The 27,829-nt window shown below is 42.8% G+C and overlaps 1 protein-coding gene across 1 annotated transcript; it reads left to right on the forward strand.

The window, feature by feature from the left end:
• The first annotated feature begins 3,056 nt into the window (after positions 1-3,056).
• On the forward strand, positions 3,057-26,714 carry LOC310707848 (uncharacterized protein). The gene is made up of 10 exons (XM_083505308.1): positions 3,057-3,177; positions 3,521-3,711; positions 6,073-6,183; positions 7,820-7,897; positions 9,649-10,024; positions 15,022-15,043; positions 17,378-17,477; positions 18,167-18,250; positions 24,493-24,570; positions 25,113-26,714. The coding sequence occupies exons 2-10, from the start codon at positions 3,531-3,533 to the stop codon at positions 25,487-25,489; spliced, it is 1,407 nt and encodes a 468-aa protein (XP_083361434.1). The 5' UTR covers positions 3,057-3,177; positions 3,521-3,530; the 3' UTR covers positions 25,490-26,714.
• Positions 26,715-27,829: the final 1,115 nt, after the last annotated feature.

Here is a 27,829-nt window from a genome sequence, read left to right on the forward strand (position 1 = left end):
GATAATGGAAGAAAAGGCATAGTGAAGAAATTGAGCACCATTGTTAAATGGAAAAGGATATCTTATCTAACATATTGGTATTATATGTATCTTTTAGATTTTTTTGTTACATGAACAGGTAGAGCAGAATGATATTTATTTTAACATGGATATCTCATCTACAGAGTATTCCCTATTCACCTCATGGAGTGGGTCAGCTGTGCTGCAGAAAAGAAAGGGGTTCACAGAGCTTGCCCTCACCCCCTGCTGAAGCAAACAACAGGACATCTAGAAAATGTTCAGACTTCACCTTGGGTAGTTATCTAGTGTGAAGGCTATGCTTTCCCTTCTCTCAGAAAGACCCCACCCTAGCCTTCTGCCTGGCTCAAACTGGGCTTTGGGAAGGAAGATTCAGGCTCTGGCAGGGTCCTAGAGCCCTCCTCCCCCAAACCTGGTAAGTGTTTTCCCGGTTTGGGGAAGGAGACAAGAGGACTCTAGGAACCTGTCAGAGCTCTCATGCCTCCTTTGGGCAAGCCAAGCACTTACTGGGCTTTGAGAAAGTGCCCTCCTCAGCTGCATGCCCAGTGTGGCTGCATCACTCTCACTGCCCTAAATCTGCTTCTGCCACAGCTGATGAGAATGCCCAGCATTTTATCAGCAGTTCACATTCCAGGGATTCAGAGGCAAAAGGAGATATCATAGTATCACAGGACCCAGCCAGTTAGCGCTATCCATGAAACAGCATTACGGAAGAGGAACAGGTAGCTTGAACTGAACAGCAGTGTGGCTGCTTCCAGAGCAGCTCCATCTCTCCAGAGAGGTGATTCTGCTTTCACTGTTTGTTGAGAGAAATAAGAATGAGATGTAGCTGCATCTCAAGATCTTTCCCATGTTGTGTACAAAGCAGGTTTTTATTTGTTTCTAACTGTTTGGCTCTTCTATGGTCTTGGGACGCATGAGTACTTCTAACAAGGACACTTGAGTTTCTTCTGCTGCTCTCTTCCCTTTTATAAATATATTCCCATTTTGCAACTCACAAAGTGGTTTCAGAAGAACACAGCAGGGGAGGATTCTGAGATATAAATGCATTTTCTGCGTTCCATTCAACCTTCTCTGCTAGGAGAACGTGAGCTTCGACAGCCTCAATAGCTAAAGGTCAGCCAGCAGTGTCCTCTTTCTGCTTGAATCATCAAGAGCAGTACACAGTGAACACTGTGTCCTTTTTGTTCACACTCAAGTTGAGAGTATTGTTTCCCAGAAAACTGATGGCACACTTGAACTTTATGTCTTCTCCCTATGTGAGACATTTTTAAATGTTAATTGCCCTTTGTGGCACATGGTTACACTAATTAGCACAGGAAAAGATGTGTAGATACAGAAGTCAGTACAAAACTGACCCCTTTGGATTCCCATAACCATCATGTTAACCCAGTTTTCCTGAGGACCACAAATGGCCCGATTTATTTATGAATGGAGCATTATGGGAGCTGCTAAAGTGTATCAGAAGATCCCTACCGCAGCCTTTCTCAACCTGTGGGTCCCCAGATGTTGTTGAACTACAACTCCCATCACCCCTAGCTAGCAAGGCCAGAGCTCAGGGATGATGGGAGTTGTAGTCCAACAACATCTGGGGACCCACCCACAGGTTGAGAACCGCTGCCCTACCAGATCAGACCAAAGGCCACCTTGAGATTGCTTACACTAAATATTTCAAATAAATAACTAGTAGGCAAGAGGAAGTCAGAATCAAAGAGTATTGCTCTGGGGCAATTCAGATTTTGCCCAAGGTGGTGCAAGATTTCTCCAAAGTCACCCAAAGTGAATTAGGTGACCACCAAAGCCTACTTCCCAAGGTAGTCAGTAAATGCCAACAGTCTCCAAATATCTGTTAAAATTGGTTGCATTTTACTACCAAGCTTTCCATACAAGGTAAATGGCAGGTGGGGAGAGGGACAAAACTGGCCACCTCATTGCTCACCCCAACTCTAGGTCATTAATGAACAATTTAAAAAGCATTAATCCCAGGAAAGATCCTTGAAGGAGCTAGCTCACTGTGACATCCGTCCATTTATTTTCAACCATTTGTCAGCCATAAGGGGACCCTTTCTTTTATCCCATAGCTATCACATTTACTCAATAGCTTTTGGGGGGAAACCATGTTAAAAGCTTTCTGAAAATTCATGTTCTGAAAAACATCTGGATCATTGTTATCTGTACACTTGCTGACAATCTCAACCTTTAGCGAGGCAAGGGGAACCTTTGCAGAAGCCATGCTGATTTCTTATCAGCGGGACTTGTTCTTCTATATGATTGATAATTTTATCTCTAATAATATTTTCCACCAATTTACCTAGAACAGATATTAAGCTAAATGGCCTGAAATTTCCTGGCTCTCCCCTTCCTCCCTTTTTAAATCAGTACATTGGCCACTTTCAAGTCCTCAGGTACAAAGGCCAACATGAGGGATATGTTCCATATTTTTGTTAGATGATTGGAAATTTCGCATTTGAGTTCCATAAGATGTTTTTGGTGGACTCCACCTAGACCCAGTGAGTTGTTAATTTCTAATTGTCAATGAAACTTTAACTTTCTTCTCTTGTCTTGTATCCTTTGAATAAGGAGCTGGTTCTTTGGAATCTCTTTTGTGGAATCTCTTCTATATGTTTGACAAACCCTTATGTTAAGGTTACCTCCCCTGTGGAATGTCAGGACAGGGTCCTTCACTCCATGTTCCTGCAGTGTGTTGCAGGAAAATAGTTCCAAAGGATGAAAAGCATGATGTGTTAACTGTAAAGGGACTGAGTTTCATGTAAGTCCTTCAATTTTTTGAATGGCGTTCACCCTCCCTCAATGCGTAAATCTTTATATCTTTTTATTGAGGTTTTGGTTCTTTAGAATCACCCTCTTTATTCCTGCAGATTTTCCTCCACGTTTTGCTAAACAAATCTTTAGATGTTTCCCACTCCTGTTTTCAAAGGAAATGTCATCACTTTGTCCTTCATAATATCTGAAGTATTTACCAAGCAAATGGAGTGCATTAATAAAACAAGGACTCCTTCAAACCCACCCTTACCAAACTTCCATCTACGTCCACAAGTGTATATCAAATTTCTACTTGAGTATGAAGCCAGCTGTGCAGCTACACTGTATAAATTACATGGTCTGAAACCTTCTTTCCTATCCAGGTGAAACACAAGGGTAAGTTGACTTCAGTTAACATTTAGCGGTCAAGATTACCGGCTGATATACCTTCATCATCATCATCATCATCATCATCATCATTTGGAAATATTTCATCGCAACATCTTGTATCGTCATTATTTTCTTTTGTAATATTGACCTTCGTCTGTCTTTGTTCGAGATGAGCAGTATTGGGGGGGGGGGGAGACACCTCAAATGACCGAAACAAAAATTATTTAACATTTGAAGTTTCACAGTTTAGAACTAACGGCTTTCACTATTTTTTAATGAATAATATGACTGAGCTCATTCTGAGAGAAATGCTGTGCTATTTTAAATGTATGCTCTCTTTCTTTTACAGCTGGTCAGAAATGAAAGTCTTGTCCCAGTTCCTTCATGCGGCAGTAGTAGTCGCCGTTTTTACTCTTCCGTGTCTTGGACAGGCAGGAGAAAAATGTGCAGGAGTTCCAGGCATCCCGGGGACTCCGGGGTCAAGTGGGGTGCCTGGGAGAGATGGGCGTGATGGGATGAAAGGTGACCCAGGACCACCAGGTATCAACTTGTTGTTATTATAATACAAAGCCTAGTATTAAAAATTGCTGGTAATAAACTAGTATTGCATCTTACAGACACCTGATTGTAGACCTATTCATATCAGTGTTCAAATAACAGAGTGTCAAAAAAGGCCCAGCTCCTTTACCTTTTGTGATATCCCCCTTAATTACAGTTTTCAGAGAGCTATGGGGAGGGAACATGATTTGGGTAAAACTGGGGTGGGGATCAGGGACCATTAAGGATCCCACAAACAAGGTGCCCCATGATATTCTTGTAAAGAAGCTGGTAAAATGCGGTCTTGACTATGCTACCACTCAGTGGATTTGTAACTGGCTGACTGACCGAACCCAAAGGGTGCACATCAATGGTTCCTCTTCATCCTGGAGAAGAGTGACTATTCTGTCTGTCTTATTCAACATCTTTATCAACGACTTGGATGATGGACTCAAGGGCATCCTGATCAAATTTGCAGATGACACCAAACTGGGAGGGGTGGCTAACACCCCAGAGGACAGGATCACACTTCAAAACGACCTTGACAGATTAGAGAACTGGGCCAAAACAAACAAGATGAACTTTAACAGGGAGAAATGTAAAATATTGCACTTGGGCAAAAAAAATGAGAGGCACAAATACAAGATGGGTGACACCTGGCTTGAGAGCAGTACATGTGAAAAGGATCTAGGAGTCTTGGTTGACCACAAACTTGACATGAGCCAACAGTGTGACGCGGCAGCTAAAAAAGCCAATGCAATTCTGGGCTGCATCAATAGGAGTATAGCATCTAGATCAAGGGAAGTAATAGTGCCACTGTATTCTGCTCTGGTCAGACCTCACCTGGAGTACTGTGTCCAGTTCTGGGCACCACAGTTCAAGAAGGACACTGACAAACTGGAACGTGTCCAGAGGAGGGCAACCAAAATGGTCAAAGGCCTGGAAACGATGCCTTATGAGGAATGGCTAAGGGAGCTGGGCATGTTTAGCCTGGAGAAGAGGAGGTTAAGGGGTGATATGATAGCCATGTTCAAATATATAAAAGGATGTCATATAGAGGAGGGAGAAAGGTTGTTTTCTGCTGCTCCAGAGAAGCGGACACGGAGCAATGGATCCAAACTACAAGAAAGAAGATTCCACCTAAACATTAGGAAGACCTTCCTGACAGTAAGAGCTGTTCGACAGTGGAATTTGCTGCCAAGGAGTGTGGTGGAGTCTCCTACTTTGGAGGTCTTTAAGCAGAGGCTTGACAACCATCTGTCAGGAGTGCTCTGATGGTGTTTCCTGCTTGGCAGGGGGTTGGACTTGATGGCCCTTGTGGTCTATTCCAACTCTATGATTCTATGATTCTAAACACACACACACACACACACATTCATCAATTTGATCATGAGAGCTCCTTTCCACATAAAGTGGGCCTAAAAAGATTGATGAGGGCATTCTCAGGATACTGCCAAAGAGAACAGCTGGCTGTGAATTACAAGAAAACTAAAGTCATGGTGTTTTCAAGAAACTATGGTCCCACTGGTCTCTAGTAATGTTCAGATTAGGTCTGCATAACTTGTGACCCACCAAAAAGAATTGAAAACTGACTCACCAGAGGTTTGCAGGACACAACTACAACATCTCTGACCGATGGCTGTCCAGCACCCTCTGCTCAAATGCATTCAGTGAAGAAGACCCACTACATCCCAAGGCAGATTGTTGCACTGCCGTTTGGAAGTGCCTCCTAGTATTTCATTTCTCCTAATGCTTTAGGACAGAGAATAAGCCTACCCCATCTTCTGTGTGGTATCCCTTCCGATATTTGAAGACTGTCTTCATGTCTCTCCTTATGCTTGGTCACAAATAAAATTGGATTGGGTAATTCAATTTATCAAGCAAATAAAAAATGTTAACTATGTGAATTATCAGGCAATGCATTCAAGAAAGGAGATTTCTTAGTTTGGTTCTACTTTTGTACTGGAAGGGTGATTTCCTGAATCTTTCCAAAAAAATACTTTGGGAAAGAAAGAATAACTAAATTGTTCCTTTTTTATGTGATCAAAATATTCAGTGAGCAGCTAAGAGATATTCAGTGATTTGTGTGCACGCACTAAAAAGGTTAGCTGATGTGTCATCATATTTCATTGACCATGAAATAAGGTTTTTATATCTTCAGGGACAAGAGATACTATAGTAAGATTTTGGTTTCTGAGTCATCATTCCAAGGAGATTGGACTATGGTATTGAGTTACGCAGACTGTAATGCAATCTGCTTCCTTGAAGGGCACCTGCAGCCTTGAAATTATTCTTTAGTCTCCACTTCTACAGTGTACCATTGAGGAGTGCCTTGTATATCTTTGTTCTTGTGTTTCCTTCTAGGTCCAATGGGCCCTCCTAATGGTCTGCCAGGTGCTACTGGAAGAGATGGACTTCCTGGTCCACCAGGGCCAAGAGGTGAACAAGGAGAAAAGGGAGAGAGAGGCCCAGAAGGTAAAAAGGAATTGCATAACCTATAATATAATATAATAGCCAGGAAAACTGTTGTGACAAGCTTCCCTGTACACTTAGGCGATACTATTATTAATTACTTTTGGGGATGAGGAATAAATTTGATCCATTTCACATTACAACATGTGAACTGAAACACAGTCATCTTTTGACATTCACTCTTCCCCGAATTTTGTAATATAAGTCTAGCCAAGTAATGTACTGTGTACAAAATGCATATACTAGGGTAAAGTGTATATAAAGATGTATATATTCATGAATATGCTTGCAAATATACATTATATTAGACATTGCTTCACAAAGATGTGTATATTAGGCAATCCATATACAGACAAAAATACGTATCTTAGGGTAAATTTGCACCAAAATCCTGGTGAATTTTCGTGGGGATTTTTTTTAAAAAGATAAATAAATTACAAACCGATGTAAAAAATGTGCAGAACTGAAATTGAGTTTGGAAAAATCAGAAACTGAAAGGAACCAAAATTGAAACCATCCCTAATTGCCTCAAAGCTAATGTTGAATCGACTCAGATAAATGAATACCCCAAGCATAATAAAACACAATTCATGCTATTATAAAGGTAAGGGACTAAGCCTCTTCATCCCTGTTTGGCCTTCTACAAAGACTGGTCTGTGCCTAGGACAGCTACAAGATCAAGTAAACACAGTGCAGACAAGGGCTTTCAATCTGTTGGTGAAATATCTGGCTCACCGCACAGACACAGATTAATTTGTCAATTACACTTTGGTACAATGTCTCTTGAGGTTAAGCATATGCCTTATGCATCATGCTTCAGAGACTGATTTTCAAAATGATACCAAACTGTTTGATTGATCATACAGTGGTACCTCAGGTTACATACGCTTCAGGTTACAGACTCTGCTAACCCAGAAATAGTACCTTGGGTTAAGAACTTTGCTTCAGGATGAGAACAGAAATCGTGTGCCAGTGATTTGGCAGCAGTGGCAGCAGGAGGCCCCATTAGCTAAAGTGGTGCTTCAGGTTAAGAACAGTTTCAGGTTAAGAACTGACCTCCAGAACGAATTAACCTGAGGTACCACTGTATAAGATTTACCCCAACGTCCTTTTGAAAGGTTCATGCTTTGCTTTGAATTGCTTTTGATTGAGTTAGCTCCACCCTCATGTATATATTATCAATAGGCAGCTAATGTAGGACTTAAAAGAAAGGGGAAAAAATGAGGATGCACCACAATTAGATTAGGCTTGTTCAGAATCAATGACTTTGAAAGTGGATTAGAATTCATGCAGGATACCTGCTACAGATATTACACTCCCATTTGTGTTCAATTCATTGACTCACCTATCATTGGACAAAATAAAATGCATTAACCGTTTTATAGGTTTTTATTCTCTAGCTTAAAACTAAATGGTGAAAGGGAGATTTCTGTCTTTGATATGCTAGGAATAAATCTTACTCCAGAAGGGATTTTTTGGTGGTCGTTGATAAATTCAAGATCAACAAATGGGCTGAATTATTCCTCGCTGAAAATGAAACACGTGTCCTTCAAAAATGATTTACAGCAAGAACACTGGATTTGCTGTAGTCAATGAAGCACAGTTCAACTCAGTTTTTTCTTCTTATTTTAATTGACAGGCCGTCCTGCTTCTCTTGATCCAGAAGTACAGGAAGTCCTCAGAAGTCTGAATCAAAAAATATTGAGGCTCGAAGGAGGTAATCTCTTTGTTTTTACCCTTCCTAATACTGCTGAAAACCAATGTTAAGAATAACACGGGAGAGCCTGACTTATTTTCTTTTGTGTAACTTCAAGCGACAGCTTCAAGAGAGTTAAAAGTGGTTTGAGAGAAGCTCACTTCCCTATTGCATTCACACATTTATTTTTTCTCTCTGCTGCCTCTAAAAGAACAAACAACCCCTACCCTGTTTACCAAATGTGAACATAAGGTGAGCGTCCACACCAGAAGGAGCAATCCCTCTTTCAAACTATCTTGGCAAGGGGTAGGGAGAGAGAAATTCTATTGCCTATCACCAATCAAAATTTAACATAACACCAGTCTTGAGAAACCTACATTGGCTCCCAGTATGTTTCTGAGCACAATTCAAAGTGTTGGTGCTGAGCTTTAAAGCCCTAAATGGCTTCGGCCCAGTATACCTGAAGGAGCATCTCCACTCCATTCATTCAGCCTGGTCACCGAGAACAAGCGCTGAGGGCCTTCTGGTGGTTCCCTCCCTGCGAGAAGCAAAGTTACAGGGAACTAGGCAGAGGGCTTTCTCGGTAGTGGCGCCCGCCCTGTGGAACGCCTTCCCATCAGATGTCAAAGAAATAAACAACTATCTGACGTTTAGAAGACATCTGAAGGCAGCCATGTTTAGGGAAGTTTTTAATGACTGATGTTTTAATGTACTTTTAATCTTTTGTTGGAAGTCGCCCAGAGTGGCTGGGGAAACCCAGCCAGATGGGGAAACCCAGCCAAATTGTTGTTGTTGTTAAAGCTGAAGATTGTTATACCCCCCCCCTCAAAAAAACTCCTGCAATAATATGAGAGCTGGTTTTAGGAAGTGGCCTGAGCCACACTTTTCGGATTAACATGCAGATTAAAACCTAGCTGCCCATCTGCTTTTGCCCTTCCATAATATGTCAACACAGTATTTGGCTCAAAAATAATCATACAAAAATCAGTTTGTTTGTTTGTTTTTAACGTCCATTTTGAGTTAAAATACATCTAGGCTGCAAACTTAAGTCACTGGAGAGGGGTGGAGCACTGAAGGGGGTTGATCTGCAACATTCAATGCCAATTGGGCTCTCACTGAGCCAGGAGTGATCTTGTACTTCTTCTCCCTTCTCCAAGTCCCTCCCCCTGCCCCCCACCCACCCCATCGCGACACCATTGCCTGGGTTGGTGTAGCTTTCTTTCTGGTTTGGGGGCGAGTCAGGCGACTGAGAAAGCATTTGGTTCCTCAGATCCAAGTCTTCTTTTGGGCCCCTTCTGGCTCTGTTGATATTGGTGCTCTGATGTTCATAGAGTAAGGGCCATGGGAGTTTCTGCAGTAGCAGAAATGAGGAATCGGACATCGAACCTCGCTCTTTGAGGTTGGAGCTCTGTCCATCTTTACAAAGGGAGATCTGGTGCTTTCTACGGGGCTTCAGGACATCCTCCCTCAATTTGCATTTAGAGAAAGAAAGCATTTTTAAATATAGATTTTAAAATGTATTTAAATGCACATTTTGTGCATTTATATGTTTTTTAGAAAAAATGGAAATGCACAGTAATGTGGATGATGTGAGATTGAGACAACACACAAAAAAGTAATATGGCCTGGAGAAAGATTGATTCACCCATTCCTAGTTTATACCTGCATGTTCTTCACTTAATGCTATAAAATGTAGCAGTGGCTTGCATGCATCAATTTTTGTTGCAATATAGTACAAAATGGATCACCATGATTTTTCTTCTCTGTTGCAGTGCTTCTTCTCAAAGGAATGATAAACAAAGCAGGAGATAAAATATTTGCCACCAATGCAAAGGTAGTTGATTTCGAAACCATACTTCAAACATGCCAGAATTCTGGGGGTTCTGTTGCCAAACCCATGAATGAAAAGGAGAATGATGCTATTTTGGAAATTGTGAAAGAGAAAAACCAATATGCCTACCTGGGAATTAAGGAGAGCCCTATTCCGAGAGAATTTGAATATTTAGATGGAATGGCTGTCAATTATACAAACTGGCGTCGATATGAACCAAATGGCAAGGGAGCTGAAAACTGTGTTGAGATGCAAACGGATGGATCCTGGAATGACAAAAAATGCAACCAGTATCGTCTCACTGTCTGTGAATTCTAGTCAGATTCCTCCACCTACATTACAATCCTAAACCAACAAAACAGCCTTGGCTTCTGGGAATTGTGGTTCTGCAGATAAAAATCAGATTTTTTTTTTTTTTTACCCACATCTGCCACATAAAATCAAGAAAATTAGGATTTCCATGCTTAGGAACATTTACAAAGATTTTCTCTTTTTTAAAGATTTATCTGTTAAATCTAAAGCAAAGTGGAATCACTGATGTTCAAATGCATATTCAAATATACTGAAAATGCGTGTGAAGTTATGTGTTGTCTTTCGTGATTTTTGCATGGATTTTTGGCTTTCAAGGCACAGGTGTAGCTGGCAATACTCCACCATCAGTCACAAAGAAATAGATCTCAGCATAATTTCCTAGTATTTCATAAAACATCTAATTGGTATTTAGTAAATATAAGACGTGGTATATTTATCCCAACTAGACAAATGAATAATGGAACATGAACCACAATTCTCCTTTAAACAATTCTCACAATTGTTAATACAAATCATCTGCCCCCAGGGCGCACAAAGATGGCTCTTGTGTTTTGAGCCACCTCATAGCAGAGTCCTGTCTTAGTCTCACAGTGGGATCCTGTCTTTGGACACAAGTGCCACTGAACTCAGTGAAACTTACCCCTGAGTAAACATGCAAAGATTGTGCTTTGACTCTTTGATCCTTTGGGGCAGTTGCTGTTTTGCTTCTCAGTTAGTCAATATCCTAGTGGTGCAGGGGTAAAACTGCTATCACATTTGCAAAGCTAAGCAGGGTCCAGTATGGTTTCAAATTGAATGGGAAACCCCTTGTTGAACTTCCTGCATTGCAGGGGGTTGGACTAGATGATGCTCAGTGTCCTTTCCAACTCTACAATTTTCTGATTCTACTATGAGAGTGATGACAGTGATTCCCAATTCCAGTCACAATAGCCCTCAATCAGGAAATAGTACCTTACACCATTGCGAGGAAGGACAAGGGCAGCAGTCATGTGACTCCCCACCCCCAATATTCTGAAATGGTGCAGTCCAGGAAAAGCTTGTTTTCCTGTGATTCTGCTATTTGGATTAAACCAGCCCTGAGCCTATTGGGAACAGGGGTTTAAACACACTTCTTTAGCACTTGCGCATATGAGTGTCTAGAGCAGCAGCTGATAACAGCAGATGTGTGACCCAATATGTTATTTCATTATGTTTACAATGGCCAGTTAATGGACAGCTTAGCCTGAAGGAAGGGTGTACTTGGAGGACTTGCCTGTCAATCATTAATAAAATGTATTGAAATAGCAAGGATGAGACTACTATACTACACTGCACAACCTTTAAACAGCCTGCAAATGTTGAAGGGCTCGCTCCTTCAGAATGTTGAATGTTGCATCCTGATATATCAAATAATGCTGTGCTTTTGATGATGATTATGAGTCTCCTTTTTTCTATTTACACTATTTCAACTCAAAATTAAAATTAAAAAAACCAGACCAAAGGAAGAACACCCCCAAGAGCTGATGTGAATTCTTGCCTGGCAAAGTCAAAGCAGCAGCTTATGCTACCAGGATATTTCTTGCATAGCCAGCAATCTGAGTTCAGTATTTCTTCAGGGACACTTGTTTTAGTATCGACCTAAAACAGCAATAGATTTTGATTTCCCGTTACCTTGGGAAGATATGCTGCTTTCTTTTTTACTTTTTTTTAAAGGAGCCTTTTACAGGCCAGAAAGTTTCCATTTCATCTTTAGGAGAAAGAGAGGAAGGACGGAAGGAAGACAGACAGACAAAAATTGACAGGAAAATTTGGATTAAAAAATGAAGTGTTCTATACATCTGTCTCAGCAATTATAAATAGTTGTGCTGAAGATATGTTATTGCTGTACCTGCAGTGCTATTTTACTAGAAGAGGAGGTGCCCAAACTCATGATGAACGCCTCCCTTGTTCTCTTAGAATGGCAATAGTGCCCACCTGAGAGATGCTGGAACGGAGTTCTGGAGTGTTCTGGAGAGTTCCAGTTGAGAAAAAGCCCTGTGCACCTACCTGGAGTTCTGTTGCAGCAGCTATGGAGATGTGTTAACCATAACCACTCTTGGTGACGTGTAAACAGGGCATTAGTGACCTTTTGGCTCTTCAGGAACAACAGAGACATAGGTGGGCAGCCAGAGGTTTTAAAGGGCATCACAATTCCTGCCTGCATGACTCCCATGACCCTACTCCGTGAACACATGAATAGTGAACATATGATGGAGGAGAGAGAGCACGCCTGCTGTTTCCACCCACAAAACTGAGCCAACCTACTGGCCCTCCTCCAAAGTCTGCGCATTAGAAAAAGCTAATTAAATATTACATGTATAATCGGTAAACAGTATTTGCCGAGAGGAATAATTTCCAGTGGAATGTTTGAGAAACAGGATGTTCGCTGCATTGAAGAGTGCTTGGGAACTTGTCCAAGTACTGTTGCTTTTAATGAGAGGAATTCTATTATGAGACATTATTTGTAAAAGGCTTAATTCCACACTGCAGAGAGAGCAGAGCTTTGTTTACAAGGTGCCTCAATACAGAGAGCTCTGTACTTGGAGAACTTATATATGAGGGCTTTCTGCCTAGCCACATATGACTCAATTGAGTAATCTAAAATTGTTTCTGAAACCAGATCCCAACAGATACGGGCTGAGAAGTGGAGGCTGCAATCCTATATATGGTTACCTGGGAGTAGGGATGGGGTTCATTGCTTTTCTCAGTCTGCTTTTGTGGCTTTGTCATGGTTGCTTGGTCCATGACCACACTGAACTGCTCATCCAGTGCTGGCTTATTCCGCAGCCTGAATGCGGACATTGAACTTGGTTCTGATGTCGATCTTTACCATTTTGGCCGAAAAATTGTTAATACAAATCATCTGCCCCCAGGGCGCACAAAGATGGCTCTTGTGTTTTGAGCCACCTCATAGCAGAGTCCTGTCTTAGTCTCACAGTGGGATCCTGTCTTTGGACACAAGTGCCACTGAACTCAGTGAAACTTACCCCTGAGTAAACATGCAAAGATTGTGCTTTGACTCTTTGATCCTTTGGGGCAGTTGCTGTTTTGCTTTCTCTGGGGGTTCCCAGTGTTTCTTAAAGCAATAGTAAGTTCTTATAACTTGGAGTTTCTCCAAACTTCTGAATCTGCTCCCCCTTTCTAAATCTAAATGAATCTTACTGGCACTCCTCCGCTCAGTACAACTCTTCTGCAAACATGTACAAAATTAAAATGCTGGGGTCATAAAATACTATATCAAGCAGTATTTCAGAAGAGAGGTGCAGCCCCTTCCCTCTGCCCTAAAATAACAAATATTTTTGCTTGTGTTAGTGTGTGTGTGTGTGTGTGTGTGTGTGTGTGTGTGTGTGTGTACAACATTTGTATCCCACTGTTCCTTATATGGTGGGAGGCTGTGGTGGCACTATCTATAAGCAGCAGCTCACATCAATATTTGAAATATAGGTACATTGTCTTAACAAAGCAATTTAAAAGATGCTAGAGATTGTCTTAGTCATTTAAAACCACTAAAATCTATAGGATCAACACCTACCATTTCAAAGCAGGTAAACTCAAAGCTTGCTTTAAATGCAAAGATGGCAGAAAACGGGCAGAGAGAGAGTCAATTGGGCATCTATTGGAAGAAAATCCCATACAGTGGTACCTCGGGTTAAGAACTTTATTTGTTCCGGAGGTCCGTTTTTAACCTGAAACTGTTCTTAACCTGAGGTACCACTTTAGCTAATGGGGCCTCCCGCTGCGCTGCCGCCGCACAATTTCTGTTCTCATCCTGAAGCAAAGTTCTTAACCCGAGGTACTATTTCTGGGTTAGCGGAGTCTGTAACCTGAAGTGTCTGTAGCCTGAAGCGTCTGTAACCCAAGGTACCACTGTTGTTTCTGCATGCAGCCACAGAGCTGGCTCTTTCTCTCGTGCATCCGGTCTTACCTAGCCATAGTCAGGAAACAGAGAAGAACCTTCCCTTCAGATAATGGTAACATATGATAAAGGGTCTTCATATACAGTGGTACCTCGGGTTACATACGCTTCAGGTTACATACGCTTCAGGTTACAGACTCCGCTAACCCAGAAATAGTGCTTCAGGTTAAGAACTTTGCTTCAGGATAAGAACAGAAATTGGGTTCCGGTGGCGTGGCGGCAGCAGGAGGCCCCATTAGCTAAAGTGGTGCTTCTGGTTAAGAACAGTTTCAGGTTAAGAACGGACCTCAGGAACGAATTCAGTACTTAACCCGAGGTGCCACTGTAAATGTTTCTGTTTCTGTACACACACTTTTTTTGTTTTTGACTGGGAAGAGTGGCAAATCTCCCAAGTCAGTTTTTTTGTTATGGCTTGTGTGTCTGTCTAGGGGCGAGGTCTGTTCCATGTCTGAACTAAAACCCGGTTGGACATAGTATAATACCCCTTAATTCCAGAGAAGAACATAACGGTGGTGGGTTATTGGTTGACATTGTCTGAATGTCAAGGTGGGAAACAGAGCGTTTGACCTAGAGGAGCTGTATGTCTCCCTGTGTTGAATGTTCTAGGTCAGGTGTGTCAGATTACTAAAAACCTTTTCATAGGTGTCGATTCTACATCATGTGGGGAAATAATATATACAAAGGTTGTGTGTTTTTATAGAGAACTACTGAGAACAGCTTGTAGCTTATGTGCACTATGTCATGATTTGTCCTCCCCCCCTCCGAAAATAGCACTGGATATATCATTATTTATTAATTATATTAAGTTGTATGGAAACCCTATATTTTGCAAACAATCCTCAGCAGAAATATTTTTCAAAGCTTCATTGTCCTGCTCATTATGTTAGATCTTATTTCAAAAAGTTAGGGAATCAATATGGGCTGTTGACCATTCCGTCTTTTATGTAATGAAGCAACTATGCAAATAAAATGGAGGGGGATAAATCAAGTTAAGCCAACCGCTATCTAACATGAACATATATATCAAATAACACATACTATAAATGGACCCTTTTAGCGCTTCTGCAGTATTCGGTGTTGGAAGAAGAAGGTAAGTCAAACTGCTCTGTTTTAGGCTGAAATCCTATATAAGCCCCATTTAACTTCATGAAATTTCTTATATATGTGGATTGTGTTGTTAGTGTAGCATTAACATTTCTCAGGTTGCATGCTTACTTTGGAGTAAGGTCATTGGACTCAGTTAAATTTACTTCTGGGTAAAGATGAATAAAATTAGAGTGCTCTTTTAGATTTTCCCTCTTCTTTCAATTCATTCCAATCAAATTTTATTGAGAATATCTATTTATTTTTGAAAGCATTTATATATAATGTTTTTAAAAGCTCTAAGAGCATCATAACAACAATCAGTAGAGAAATCCTATATAAAGAAGACAGCTGCAGGCGGGAAGGGCATCAATTCATCTTCAAGAAAAATACCATAATAAATGGATCCTTACGGGCACTTACTTCTGAGTTGTGCCACCATATTCTCACAAGGAAGTTAGTTTATTAATGTAAATTTTACAAAGATGAGCAGAACCAAGAGCATATAACAAGTGCATACTCCATTGGGGGCAGTGGCTAGGTTTGCCTTTTATGAACTCCATGTCACCTAGCAGCCAATAACACTCAATAGAATGAGTCGGAGATGAAGGGTGGGAGCAAGCAAAGCTGGGCCGGCTTCTCAAGGCACTAAAGTAATACAATACAAAGTTGTGACTAGCATCATCATTGTTTAGCTTCCCTGGCCATAGATAGATAGATAGATAGATAGATAGATAGATAGAAAGATAGAAAGATAGATGATAGATAGATAGATAGATAGATAGATAGATAGATAGATAGATAGATGATAGATAGATGATAGATAGATAGATAGATAGATAGATAGATAGATAGATAGATGATAGATAGATGATAGATAGATAGATAGATAGATGATAGATGATAGATGATAGATGATAGATGATAGATGATAGATAGATAGATAGATAGATAGATAGATAGATAGAAAGATAGATGATAGATAGATAGATAGATCAGTGTTTCCCAACCTTTTTTGGGCAAAGGCACACTTGTTTGATGAAAAAAATCTCGCGGCACACCACCATTACAGCCCCATGACGTCAGCGCGCAGCGTCACGCCGGGAGGGACGCACGAAAGTTAAAGTTTTCAATTTTTTTCCCTCCCCCTTGCCGGGGAACCTCCAAGCTTTGGGGGTGGGGGGGGAGGAGGCAGCAAAGCGAGGGACTGAGGGACCCTAACCCTAACCCTCACCGATCACCCGGGAAAGCATGCGAACGAGGAGCCCCCGTGTCCTGCTCCCGGCAGCGGACGGCACAAAGCGAGGAGGCCTGGACAAGGCAGCACGCTCCCCGCTCTCGCTGCATCGGGGCTTTTCTCCTCCAGGCCGCTTTCGAAGTCCCCTTCTCCGCTCCCAAGAGCCGGAGCCGCTGCTTCCAGGCCCTGTCCGAGCCCCGACTTGTGGCCTCACTTTGAGGAGCGCCTGTTGCTGGGGACGGGGCTGCATCCCCCTCAGCCGCCGCCTCGCTTCCTTCCAGGAGACCCGACGGCTCCCCCTCTCCCGCTCGCCCTCCTGCGCCCGCAGCAGACCGAGACCTCCCCGCCCCCGCCCGGCTCGGCCCTACCTGGGCGCCTCCAAGCCCGGCCGGCTCCGCGTCGCGCTCCACGCCGGGCAGCTGCAGCGGGGGCGCGCGGCGGCCCGGCTGAGCGCGCCCCGGAGCCGCCGCGCCGTCGCTCGCGAGTCCCTCCGAGAGCCCTCGGGACTGACTCCGGAGTCGCGAGGCGGCGCGTCGCCCAGGGAAGGGGCGGCTTCCCACAAGTCCTCCGGGAAGCAAACGCCCTCGCCCGCCTCCCTCCAGGCAACATCTCGCGGCACACCAGGCAACATCTCACGGCACACTAGTGTGCCGCAGAACACCGGTTGGGAAACACTGAGATAGATAGATAGATAGATAGATAGATAGATAGATAGATAGATAGATGATAGATAGATAGATGATAGATAGATAGATAGATAGATAGATAGATAGATAGATAGATAGATGATAGATAGATAGATGATAGATAGATAGATAGATAGATAGATAGATAGATAGATGATAGATAGAGATAGATATGGTTCCACGTTATTCTTTTGATTGTAATTTTTTCCCATTGATTTTAATATTGTCATTTTATATTGTTGTAACTAGGGATGGGGGGAAATACAATTCAGTTTAAAGGCAAACCTACCCAATTCACACTATCCAGAAGCAAAATGGTGAAAAAGGAAATAACAGAATAAAATTATTGTGATGCACCTACACCTGATAAATCTCTCTCCCCACCCCCACCCACCCCCACCCCACTTCATTTAGCTGATTGAAAAGGATGCCTTCATCCCAGTTGGTTCATATCCTCGTGGCAGTGGCTGCTCTGCTTGTAACCAGTGATGCTCAGGAAACATGTCCACAACTTATAGGTAAGCTTGGATATAATCAAGGGCCTGGGGGATGTGAGCAGGAGGATGTGAAGTGTCTGCGTTTCACAACTGAATTTAACAGGAATATGTTCAAGAGAAAATGATTTCCACATTCTTAAAATCCAAATGCATGCTTTATATGGAGTAAAACTGGAAGGTTACTGATTGATTACATGGTCATATCAAAAGACACATGAATCTGGACCATGTGGAAAGCTCATGGTCTGTACCATTTGGACCTGTGCTTTTTTGGATTCCCTCCCTGCTCCCCTGGGAACAGCTTCCCTAGATTGCTTCAGCATCCTATTCTTGTAGTTAGAGTTTGCCTACAGGACAAACTAATCCACATCTGTTATGGATGTGGAGCCAAACCAAATACTACAGACAAGCAACCTGCTTATCCTTTCCCAGCATTTCTCCAAAATGTACAAACTTTCTTTTTAACTAAAAGGCAATTGACATTATACAGAGGGATAAGATTCTAGTGTGCTTCTGCAGACCACCTTTAAGGTGCTGTGCTTGTAATGCAAATGTTTGAAACCCCTCAAAAGAGAATTCCTTCTTTGTTGCATTTTGGTCAGTTCTAATTTGTGGGGAACGTTTAAGTAGTTCTAAAGATGAATGTGAAATAAATGCAGACGGTCTTTAACGTGTGTGCCAGGTTTTCATCCTTCTATTTTTCACTTCAGCAGGTCCTCCAGGTCCTCCTGGACACCCTGGACCACAAGGGTTAAAGGGCAGACAAGGCGAGAAGGGAGATCATGGGATACCAGGTGACTATGGGTATCATCTTTAAAATAGCATTTTAGTCCAAGTGTTTGCCTTCAGGTAGATTTTACATGCGTGGAGGTTGAACAAGGAACTGTGTGCCACTTGGCCCTGTCTCTTGCATCGTATGTCCTACCAGCTCTTTCCACAACATATGCACATTTAGTGCAACGTCTAAAAAGATAAACCTACAAACTGTATGCACCTGGTCTCTCGTATGACTGGAAATCCTAGTCACACAAATTTATGTTTGTAGGCTCCCTTTTTCAGAGGTCACACTAAATGCTTGGATGTTGGAGTGGAAGTGACGAGCTGTATGGAATTGGGGTGGAGCCAACAGACATAGTCCTACTCTCCCTAGCATGTGCTTCTTCCAGTCCTAGGATAAGGCTTGGAGATACTTGGAGCTGCCACCTTGCTGAAGCTAAGCAGGCCAAGGTCTGCTCACTGCTTGGATGGGTGACCACTTGGCAACCTCATGGATGCCACAATGGTTTCAGTGATGGTGGAATAAAGGCAGGATATAACTGAAAGAAAATAAAAATAAATTTGCTATGTGCATGGAGGCAAAAGTCTGATTCGGATCTTTGTGCTTGTCTAAGGTTGAGATTAGAGATGTTGGGAAATTTCACAGTAATTGAACTTGAATGCGAGTTTTGCCATGTTCACTCTTTGCCAGTGTGGTGTAGTGGTTAAGAGCGATAGACACGTAATCTGGGGAACCGGGTTCGCATCTCCACTCCTCCACATGCAGCTGCTGGGTGACCTTGGGCCAGTCACACTTCTCTGAAGTCTCTCACCCCCACTCACCTCACAGTGTGTTTGTTGTGGGGGAGGAAGGAAAAGCAGATTGTTAGCCGCTTTGAGGCTCCTTAGGGTAGTGATTAAGTGTGATATCAAATCCAAACTCTTCTCTTCTTTGCCAATTGTCCAAGCCACTCAGGTTTCATGCAAGTGCTAACAATATTTTATGGTACTAGATTAAAAAAAATAATAATAATCATGAATTTAACGACAATGATTTTGAACCCTGGCTATTATGCTAATGGTGCTCTGTTTGATGTTTGGAGTTACTGTCTGAGCTGATGTGATGAAATGTATATTCCATTGAACTCTGTGTTATTGAGGTTTGATGGTAGCCATTAATATTCATATTAATATTCTGTCTCTCTGCATATATTATATGACTGGGATGAGCGGATAAGGTAGTAAAGCTTAATAGTACTAGTCTGTGCTTTTTTCCTAGAAAAACCATGAAGTTGTTACAGTAAGTGACACACTTTACAACAACAAAAGAGGTGCAGGTACTGAGTACCCCTGAGTACCTCCTTTAAAAACCACTGGCACTAGTACATAAAGGAATTTGTGTGTGTGTGTGTGTGTGTGTGTTTTTAAAGAAATAATGGTTCTCTGATCATCTCCCAGAAGTAGCTGAGGTAATCCTACCAATGAAATGGCTCGCTAATCTGCAAAATCACAATTGCTTAGACATTAATGCCCCGAGGAACAAAAGTATCATAACCAGACAGAGGAGCGTGGAGGAGAGATGGCAGTGGATGGAAGCAAAAATATGGCCTATACTGTAAATTACTACACTGGGTTTTGCATCCAGCATAGTTCACAGTCACAATATGAAGTTACGATAAGGACGCATTATAAGTACGGGAGAAGAGAGCACAGCACTACAAGGCTTAAAGCATGGGTAGGCAAACTAAGGCCCAGGGGCTGGATCCAGCCCAATCGCCTTCTAAATCCAGCCTGTGGACGGTCCGTGAATCAGCGTGTTTTTACATGAGTAGAATGTGTCCTTTTATTTAAAATGTGTCTCTGGGTTATTTGTGGGGCCTGCCTGGTGTTTTTACATGAGTAGAATGTGTCCTTTTACAGTGGTACCTCGCAAGACGAATGCCTCGCAGGACGAAAAACGCGCAAGACGAAAGAGTTTTCCATTTTTTGAGTCGTTCCGCAAGACGAATTTCCCTATAGGCTTGCTTCGCAAGACGAAACGTCTTGCGAGTTCTTGCGAGTTTGTTTCCTTTTTCTTAAAGCCGTTAAGCCGCTAAGCCGTTAATAGCCGCTAAGCCGCTAAGCCGTTAATAGCCGCTAAGCCGCTAATAGCCGCTAAGCCGCTAATAGCCATGCTTCGCAAGACGAAAAAACCGCAAGACGAAGAGACTCGCGGAACGGATTAATTTCATCTTGCAAGGCACCACTGTATTTAAAATGCGTCTCTGGGTTATTTGTCGGGCCTGCTTGGTGTTTTTACATGAGTAGAATGTGTGCTTTTATTTAAAATGCACCTCTGGGTTATTTGTGGGGCAAAGGAATTCATTCATTTCCCCCCTCAAAATATAGTCCTGCCCCCCACAAGGTCTGAGGGACAGTGGACTGGCCCCCTGCTTAAGAAGTTTGCTGACCCGTGGCTTAAAGTAAAACTACATAGACAGGGCACAACAACACAATGGAAGACTGAGCAAACTTTAAAACTGGCAAATAGTAAAACAAAGTGTTTTGTTCAGTTGCAAACACAAACCCCATTAGATTCCAAAAATATAGAAAGAGGTATGTCAGAATCAATGGGACACTGCAAGACAAACAAATCACAATACTCCTGGGGCATCCACCTGGTGACTTGTTGATGGGCAATGAATAACAGAAGCAGTACAGTAAATAGTGATACCCATTACATAAGCAACGCCCACAACACTGTCAGGAGAGCTGGAAACAATAATGTTATTTTCGCAAAACACCAGGTCAGGCCAAGATCGTACAAATTTAACAAAATGCAAACCACAGCCGACTGAGTCTGAGCTAGAATAAAATGATGAAATGACAGAACATCAAACCCCATGCCTAGTGGGGATGGTCACCTTCTCTGGTTTTCACTAAGCACTTTGCCCCTTAACTAAATCCAGTGATAGGTGATCAGTCTCAATAATAAGGTGGGCACAGACCAGCAGCACATTATTATGAGATCATCAATTTCAAGGGGGAGACATCACGTGCTTTACTTTACAAATCGCTGAGGCAGCTGCTGGACATTCAAAGCACATCTCCCCTCCCTAAAGGACCCTGGGAAATGTTGTTTGGCCCTCACAGAGCTACAACTCAAAGCACTCTTAACAAACTACCATTCCCAGTATACCTGGGCAGTGCATTTTTCTGGGGGGATGCAGGTGTACGAACACCCCAAAACATTTCGTGAATCTAAGTTTGGCCTCATTGAGGGGCAGTATTTCAATATAGGTAGGAAAATGAGAGTACCCCTAAACATTTTTTTAGAAAAAAAAGCACTGTACCTGGGTGGGTGGGTGCTTTAAATATGTGGCTTTGTATACAGCCTAAGTCAGGGGTCAGCAACCTAAGGCCCGTGGGCCAAAAGCGGCCTGCGGAGGTTGTTTGACCAGCCCACAAGCTGCCCCCAAACTGAGCCTCCTGCTCTCATGCTACGCTAAACGACGCAGTGCGGCACAGGGACTCGCTTCTGTGGGGGTCAAAAATTGGGTGTACGCAGACGCCGGAAATCCCGTGTGCGATCCAGCCCATGGAGGGATCTCTGCGGGACCGATCTGGCCCAGGCAAGATAAACCTTGCTGACCCCTGCCCTAAGTGCTGCAGAAGTCTTTCTCCCAGCCACATGGAAAGATAAAAGAGCAAGGAACATGAGACCCGTGAGTGTAGGGTGGCATATAAATTTGATAAAAATAAAATAAAATAAATACTTGTGCTTCTTCTAGCTTGCAAACATAGCACTAAACTGTGGCCTACTGTGAACTGACATGTGGGTCCCCCCCTCTTCACTTTTATTCATTTGCTATTTTATGCACTCACAAAACCCGCTCCCCATTTTCTCACCTTCTGGTGGATGCACTCCTTAATCTTTCAACTTCTTTCAGTACTGTTGATGTTTATAAAATTATAAATTTTTTAATTGCCCTTGGCTTCAGCGCACTTAAGCTACACAATGTTCCTTAGGCTGTGGTCCAAACCCCTGGCTGGAAGTGGCAGGGCTTAAGGGAGTGGCATAGGCACCGCCACATCCACAGCCATCAACCAGGGCGGAAGGAGCAGGGAAGATGCCCAGATTGGGTCTGTTGCTACATTCCCTGCCCCAAAATGCTTGTTTCAGGGCTGACCTGGGGTGTTCCTCACTAGCAGGGAGCGGGCAGGGCTGACGGGCACTGTCACCTCCTCCAGCTCAGCTGTTTAGTGCTCTGAAAATGTAACGAATGTTTCCAGAGAGAGTTTGAAAATCACAGCCAAGCTAAATGAGTTTATGGGAAAGTTACAGGGGGAAAGCACATATAATCCCAATGAATAAGGCCACAAAAAATGCGAAACCATAAACCTGCTGTGAAACACAAGGAAGGTCATCAATCAGTCTAAAAGCACCAAATATTAATTATTCTTTTCATTGCCCCACAAGAATCCTGGTGAACTAGAAAAGTAATTCCAGCTCTGTTCGTTAGTTCTGTGCAAATGCATTTTCTCAGCATCAAATTCCCACTGGACTCGATAATATATAGCCAGGCCACTAGAGGGAAGCATAAGCTTTAAAACTATCCTCTTGCAAAAGTCATTCTGCAAAAATTGTTCCGCAAGAATATTCAGGGTTCAAAGCTGACAATAATTGAACAAAATGAATTTTTCTGCCCAAATCAGGTCAACACTCCAGACACAACACTTCTTTGGTTTTAAAATCTCAGTCCATCAGCCAGCTGCTATTCCCTCCAGGCTTCCTCTTTATCAGTAAACTGATAGAGAAGAAGAATAGTTTTCAAACTATCCACCAAGGAATCCTCTTTTTCCAGATTGATTTGTCTTCTCAGGAACCCCTGAGGATTTGCAGAGAACAAGTTGATATTGATATTATCATCAATATCATCAGTGATGATGGTGCAGTGTTGAATGCTCCTCAGTCGCTAGAGCATGAGACTCTAAAACTCGGGGCCGAGGGTTCAAGCCCCACGTTGGACAAAAGATTCTTACTTTGCAGGGTTGGACTAGATGACCCTCATGGTCCCTTCCACCTCGACAATTCTATGATTCTATGTTCAGTATGCAATGTCAGCCATGCCTTATTTCAGGATATTCCCTCCCACCAACCCCACACCCCCCAGTTCCCCCCATCCATGAGCCATGAGGCATTCTGTGCCCACTGAGCATGCTCAGTCCACATCAGGCTATGGGGCTGGGTTACCTCTCAGGCATCCCCCCCCCCCAAAAAAAATATTTTTTTTTCTACTGCAAACTTTTGGATACGCCCAAATATGCTGATGATTCCCTCTTGGTTCTCTGTAAACCTGTTTTGGCTGCCATAGCTGCCCTAACCCAGCCCTTGAGTACAAAATTAGTATATATTCTAGGAGGAGCACAGAGAGTTAAGAAACACCATAGTTTACCAGTAGCAGCAAAAATGGACGCCTTCATTTGACCCACCAGCAATAAAACATATCTCTCCCCTATCAGACTCTACAGCCACAGCAGGCGCTGTAACTCTCCAATTATTAGACTTTGCCCCTGAAGACACACTCTTCCATTGTCTCCTGAGACAGTCGGATGCCAACAACAACAAAGATGTGCTTACATAATGATTCTGCAGAACATCCTAGGACAGACATCTTACACAGAGTGTGCAAGGCATGCAGCGGACTTCTGAGGTCTCTGTGTGGCCCCACATTAACTGAATGAATGCAGCAGTCCATACTAGAACCCTCTGCAATACACATCACAGTTATGTTGGGTAATCTGTCTTTTAAAGAAGCTGCTCTGTCATCACTGGTGTTAAAAAGCTCTGATAAAGATACTAGGTTTGCAGTCTGAAAACTCCTGGGTTTTATTGGCAAGTGCAAACTAGGCATGTTTACTCAGAACTGTAAATCCCAGCATATTCATTAGGGCTTACTCCTAGGTAAGCATGCATAGGAATGCAGCCTGAATAGATAGTCAGACAAAACCAGCATTTTCTTTCCAATGTATAAGAAACATTTCTCACCAGTTCATAATCTGGATAACAAATATATCACAAGTCCATTTACTGCAGCAAAATGTGTTTATTTCAGATGAAAAACAAAACCAATATGCTTGGTGCACTTTTTTAAAAAAAATGTTTTAACACCACTTTTATATAATCCATTCCTATTCAAGGCAGCTGTTGAGAAAAACTGTTATCTCGTCTTGTGAATTTCAAGGTACCACACAAACGGATAAAACAAAATAAATTAATAATTGTCACTTTTGTTCGCAGGTCTGTCTGCATCAGAGGATCCTAAACTGCAAGATGACCTTAAGGAAATCAAATACAGAATCACCATAATAGAAAGAGGTACCTTTTTTTATTTAAATCATTGCTTCCTTCCATAAGGTGAGGGGGGACAGGGCTTAGTGAACTGGGAGAGTCTGTGGCAGAGGGGAGTCCAGAATGAGAGGCAGAAACTGAAGCAGGAGAATGGGAGGAGGGAGGCCAAGAGGCAAAGATGAGTCAGGCTGGTGAACAGTCGTGGGCATCGTCTCCTCTTGCTGCAACCAACTCCTCTCTCCCTCGTCTCCCAGAACCAGAAGAGACATGAAGCAGGAGGAGCAAAGACAAGCACGCAGATGCAGTCTCTGATTGCTGGGAGGGTGGGGTGGACTCTGGAGAGAAAGACAGCTTTGGGAGGTAGGAATCTTTAGTCTTAGTAACTGATACATGGGGCAAGACCTACTGAGAATCAGTTCCTGTGCTCGTTAAACCAGACTCTCCACCAAGCCTGTGCAGATCCCGTTCTTGGTAATAAAGAGTTAACTTCAACATGCACAGTGTGATTTGCTACTGGGTCACTCCTGTCATCTAATAGGACTAATCGGGTCTTCCATTTTGTTTTTCAGCCTTGGCTTTGAGTGGAAAGATTGTAACAGTTGGCAGTAAAGTGTTTGCCAGCACTGAAAAAACGGCTGATTTTAACAATTCAGTAAGAATCTGCAAAGCAGCCCATGGCACCATTGCTTCTCCGATGAACAAGAAGGAAAATGATGCTATTATGAGCTTTGTTAAATCCTTTAACACATATGTTTACCTGGGCATTACTGAGGGGCATGTTCCTGGGGAATTTCAGTACCTGAACGGGGAGTCCCTGAATTATGCAAATTGGTATGAAAATGAGCCCACAGGGAAAGGGGCAGAAAAATGTGTTGAAATGTACAGTGATGGCACCTGGAATGATAAACGGTGCGATGTGTACCGCCTCACCGTCTGTGAGTTTTAAACTGAACTGTCACAGATCTTAATAAAGGGTGTTGGGTGTTCTTTTTAGGTTCTATGTAATTGTGGGTTATAGCAACAAATCAGATATGTAACTTGATAAGTTGTGATTTTTCTGTGTTCAGAAAGGGAAATCAATAAAAGCACAATGCATTGCTTTCCTTTATGTTTTCTGAGTGCAAAGGATGAGCTAAACTAACTGGGTCAATGTCAGCTTTGTTTAGATGCAGAATTGGAATGTCTGAGACATGACTGAAAACGTGATAATAAATAGGATGATCAGTTAAGAATTAGAATTTGTTGCTAATGTCGTTACTGAGGGGGGAAATCTGACTAAGACATAAATGTGTGTCCATGGGATATGTAGGGGGAGAGCTGAGCTGATCTGAGCAGATGCTAATGCTGTGGTGAGGTTCCTTTTTTGTTCAATTCGCAAACCTACTTCAAAATGAACATTATAAAAATGGTGGCAATGACCGCTCCCCACATCAAATGGGGGGTGCCTTTTGCGTGGTTGCATGCAGCCCCCCGGATCCCAGTGCGGCTCCTGGTAGTTCATCCTCCCCAGGCTGGATACCTGGAGGTCTCCACCTACCTCAGCCAATCGCCCAATCCCGCCTGGGGAGGCGTTCCCAGGGGATCAGCCAGGTAGGGGGAGGGACTGCCCTGCCCTGCCCACACAACAGAAGGTGAATCCTACCTGTGAAGGATCAGTTGGCTCCAGAGCTTCTCCCTCCCTCAGTTAAGTCTTCTCCACAGGTACGCAGGCACTGCTATGTCATGGTCGCTGTTGAAGAACCGGGAAGGAATTTTCCTGCATTGGCAGGTTTTGCCTTTCCCACAGCAAAACATCACAACTGTGGCGGTATCAGGCCTTGGGCGGAATCCTTTAGTCTATCTTCCTAAATTGGGTGGGGGCATGAAGCAGTGATCCACACACCCCTTGCGGCAGTGATCCCAGGGTTCCCCGTTAAAGGGGTCTTGAGGGGAGGCATTGGCCACACACCAAGAGGTTGTCATTGCTCTCCCCTGCGACGATGGCGAAACAGGGGGCAGGCTCTCTGCTTGAACATATGTTCTCCAGAGCCAGCCCAATCCCCACACATTCTGGATAACCCTGATGTCTCCCAGATCCCCGGCTGGGGACTGGGAAGGATAAACGCCCAATGCCTGAGCCAAGGTCTCCCTACATCTGAAACTTAATAAAGTTGTGGGCAATTTTAATCCCATAGCATGTTGTCTTGAGTCATTATTCCTCTCGGGGGTCGCCTGGGTTGGGGGGACTCTGCCTGTCCCCGCAATGCTTTGCAGGGTTCATGAAGTTCATGCCTGCTAAAAGCACAAGCCTGACTATATATATTTTTGTTCAGTTGGCAAACCTACTTCAAAATGAACATTTTAAAAATAGTGAAACAACTTTGCAGGGTAGAAGCGCGCTTCAAAGGTAATACATCAGAGCTACAGGTGAGTCAAGATGAGGGGAAAGAGGACGTGATGGAAAACATTATCTTAATATCATTTGTTTCTCTACAAGCCAAATAGCAGGTGTTTTCCACCTGTTCAGTCTGTGCCAGGGCAAAGCATTTCTGTTATGGGTGATTCAATACTGCTTTAATTTCGTGGCACATAAATCATCCTTCCCCTTCCATTTTGTTGATGCCTGAATTGTTTACTCAGCCTGGGATTTACAACTGTTTGTTCAAGGTAGTTGCTGTGTTATTGAATAGCACACTTCCCCGACTGGACACGCTGGCACCTGTGTTGGTATTTGCACAGATATTCAGATTATTAATTTTGGCAACGCTGTGCATATATCCCCCCTTTTCTTGCCTCTACAAAATTGTTTTACATTCTATGTAACTAAGAATGGGCACCAAGGACATTGATTCCTGCAAAGGCCAAGAAGACAACCAGACTCTTACAGACCTTCCAAGGCTGGATCTACACTGACCTGTTTAACATTATTAGAACAACATTAGATACGTCGTTCTAAAATGTCACATACTCGTTAATTAAAACTTGTTTACTTTAGGTTTTTTCCCGTCAAAATACTGTTTCCCTGCTGCTGCATTTTAATAACACATTACAAATGTTAAAAATAGGATGTCGTGTCCATATATGTTATCAAAACCATTCCTTTTAGAGGACATCTGAAAGCAGCCCTGTATAGTTTTATTGAGTTTTTATATATGATGGAAGCGACCCAGAGGGCTGGGGCAACCTAGTCAGGCGGGGTATAAACTAATCATCATCATCTTCCTAGCTTATTTCTCACAGTGTTAGCCACTACATTGCTAAATTAGGAAATGTGGAAGGGTGGGGTTTTTTTTTTGCTTCATAGACA

Source organism: Podarcis liolepis (assembly GCF_965112155.1).
Source record: "Podarcis liolepis genome assembly, chromosome: 5".
NCBI classification, from domain to species: Eukaryota; Metazoa; Chordata; class Lepidosauria; order Squamata; family Lacertidae; genus Podarcis; species Podarcis liolepis.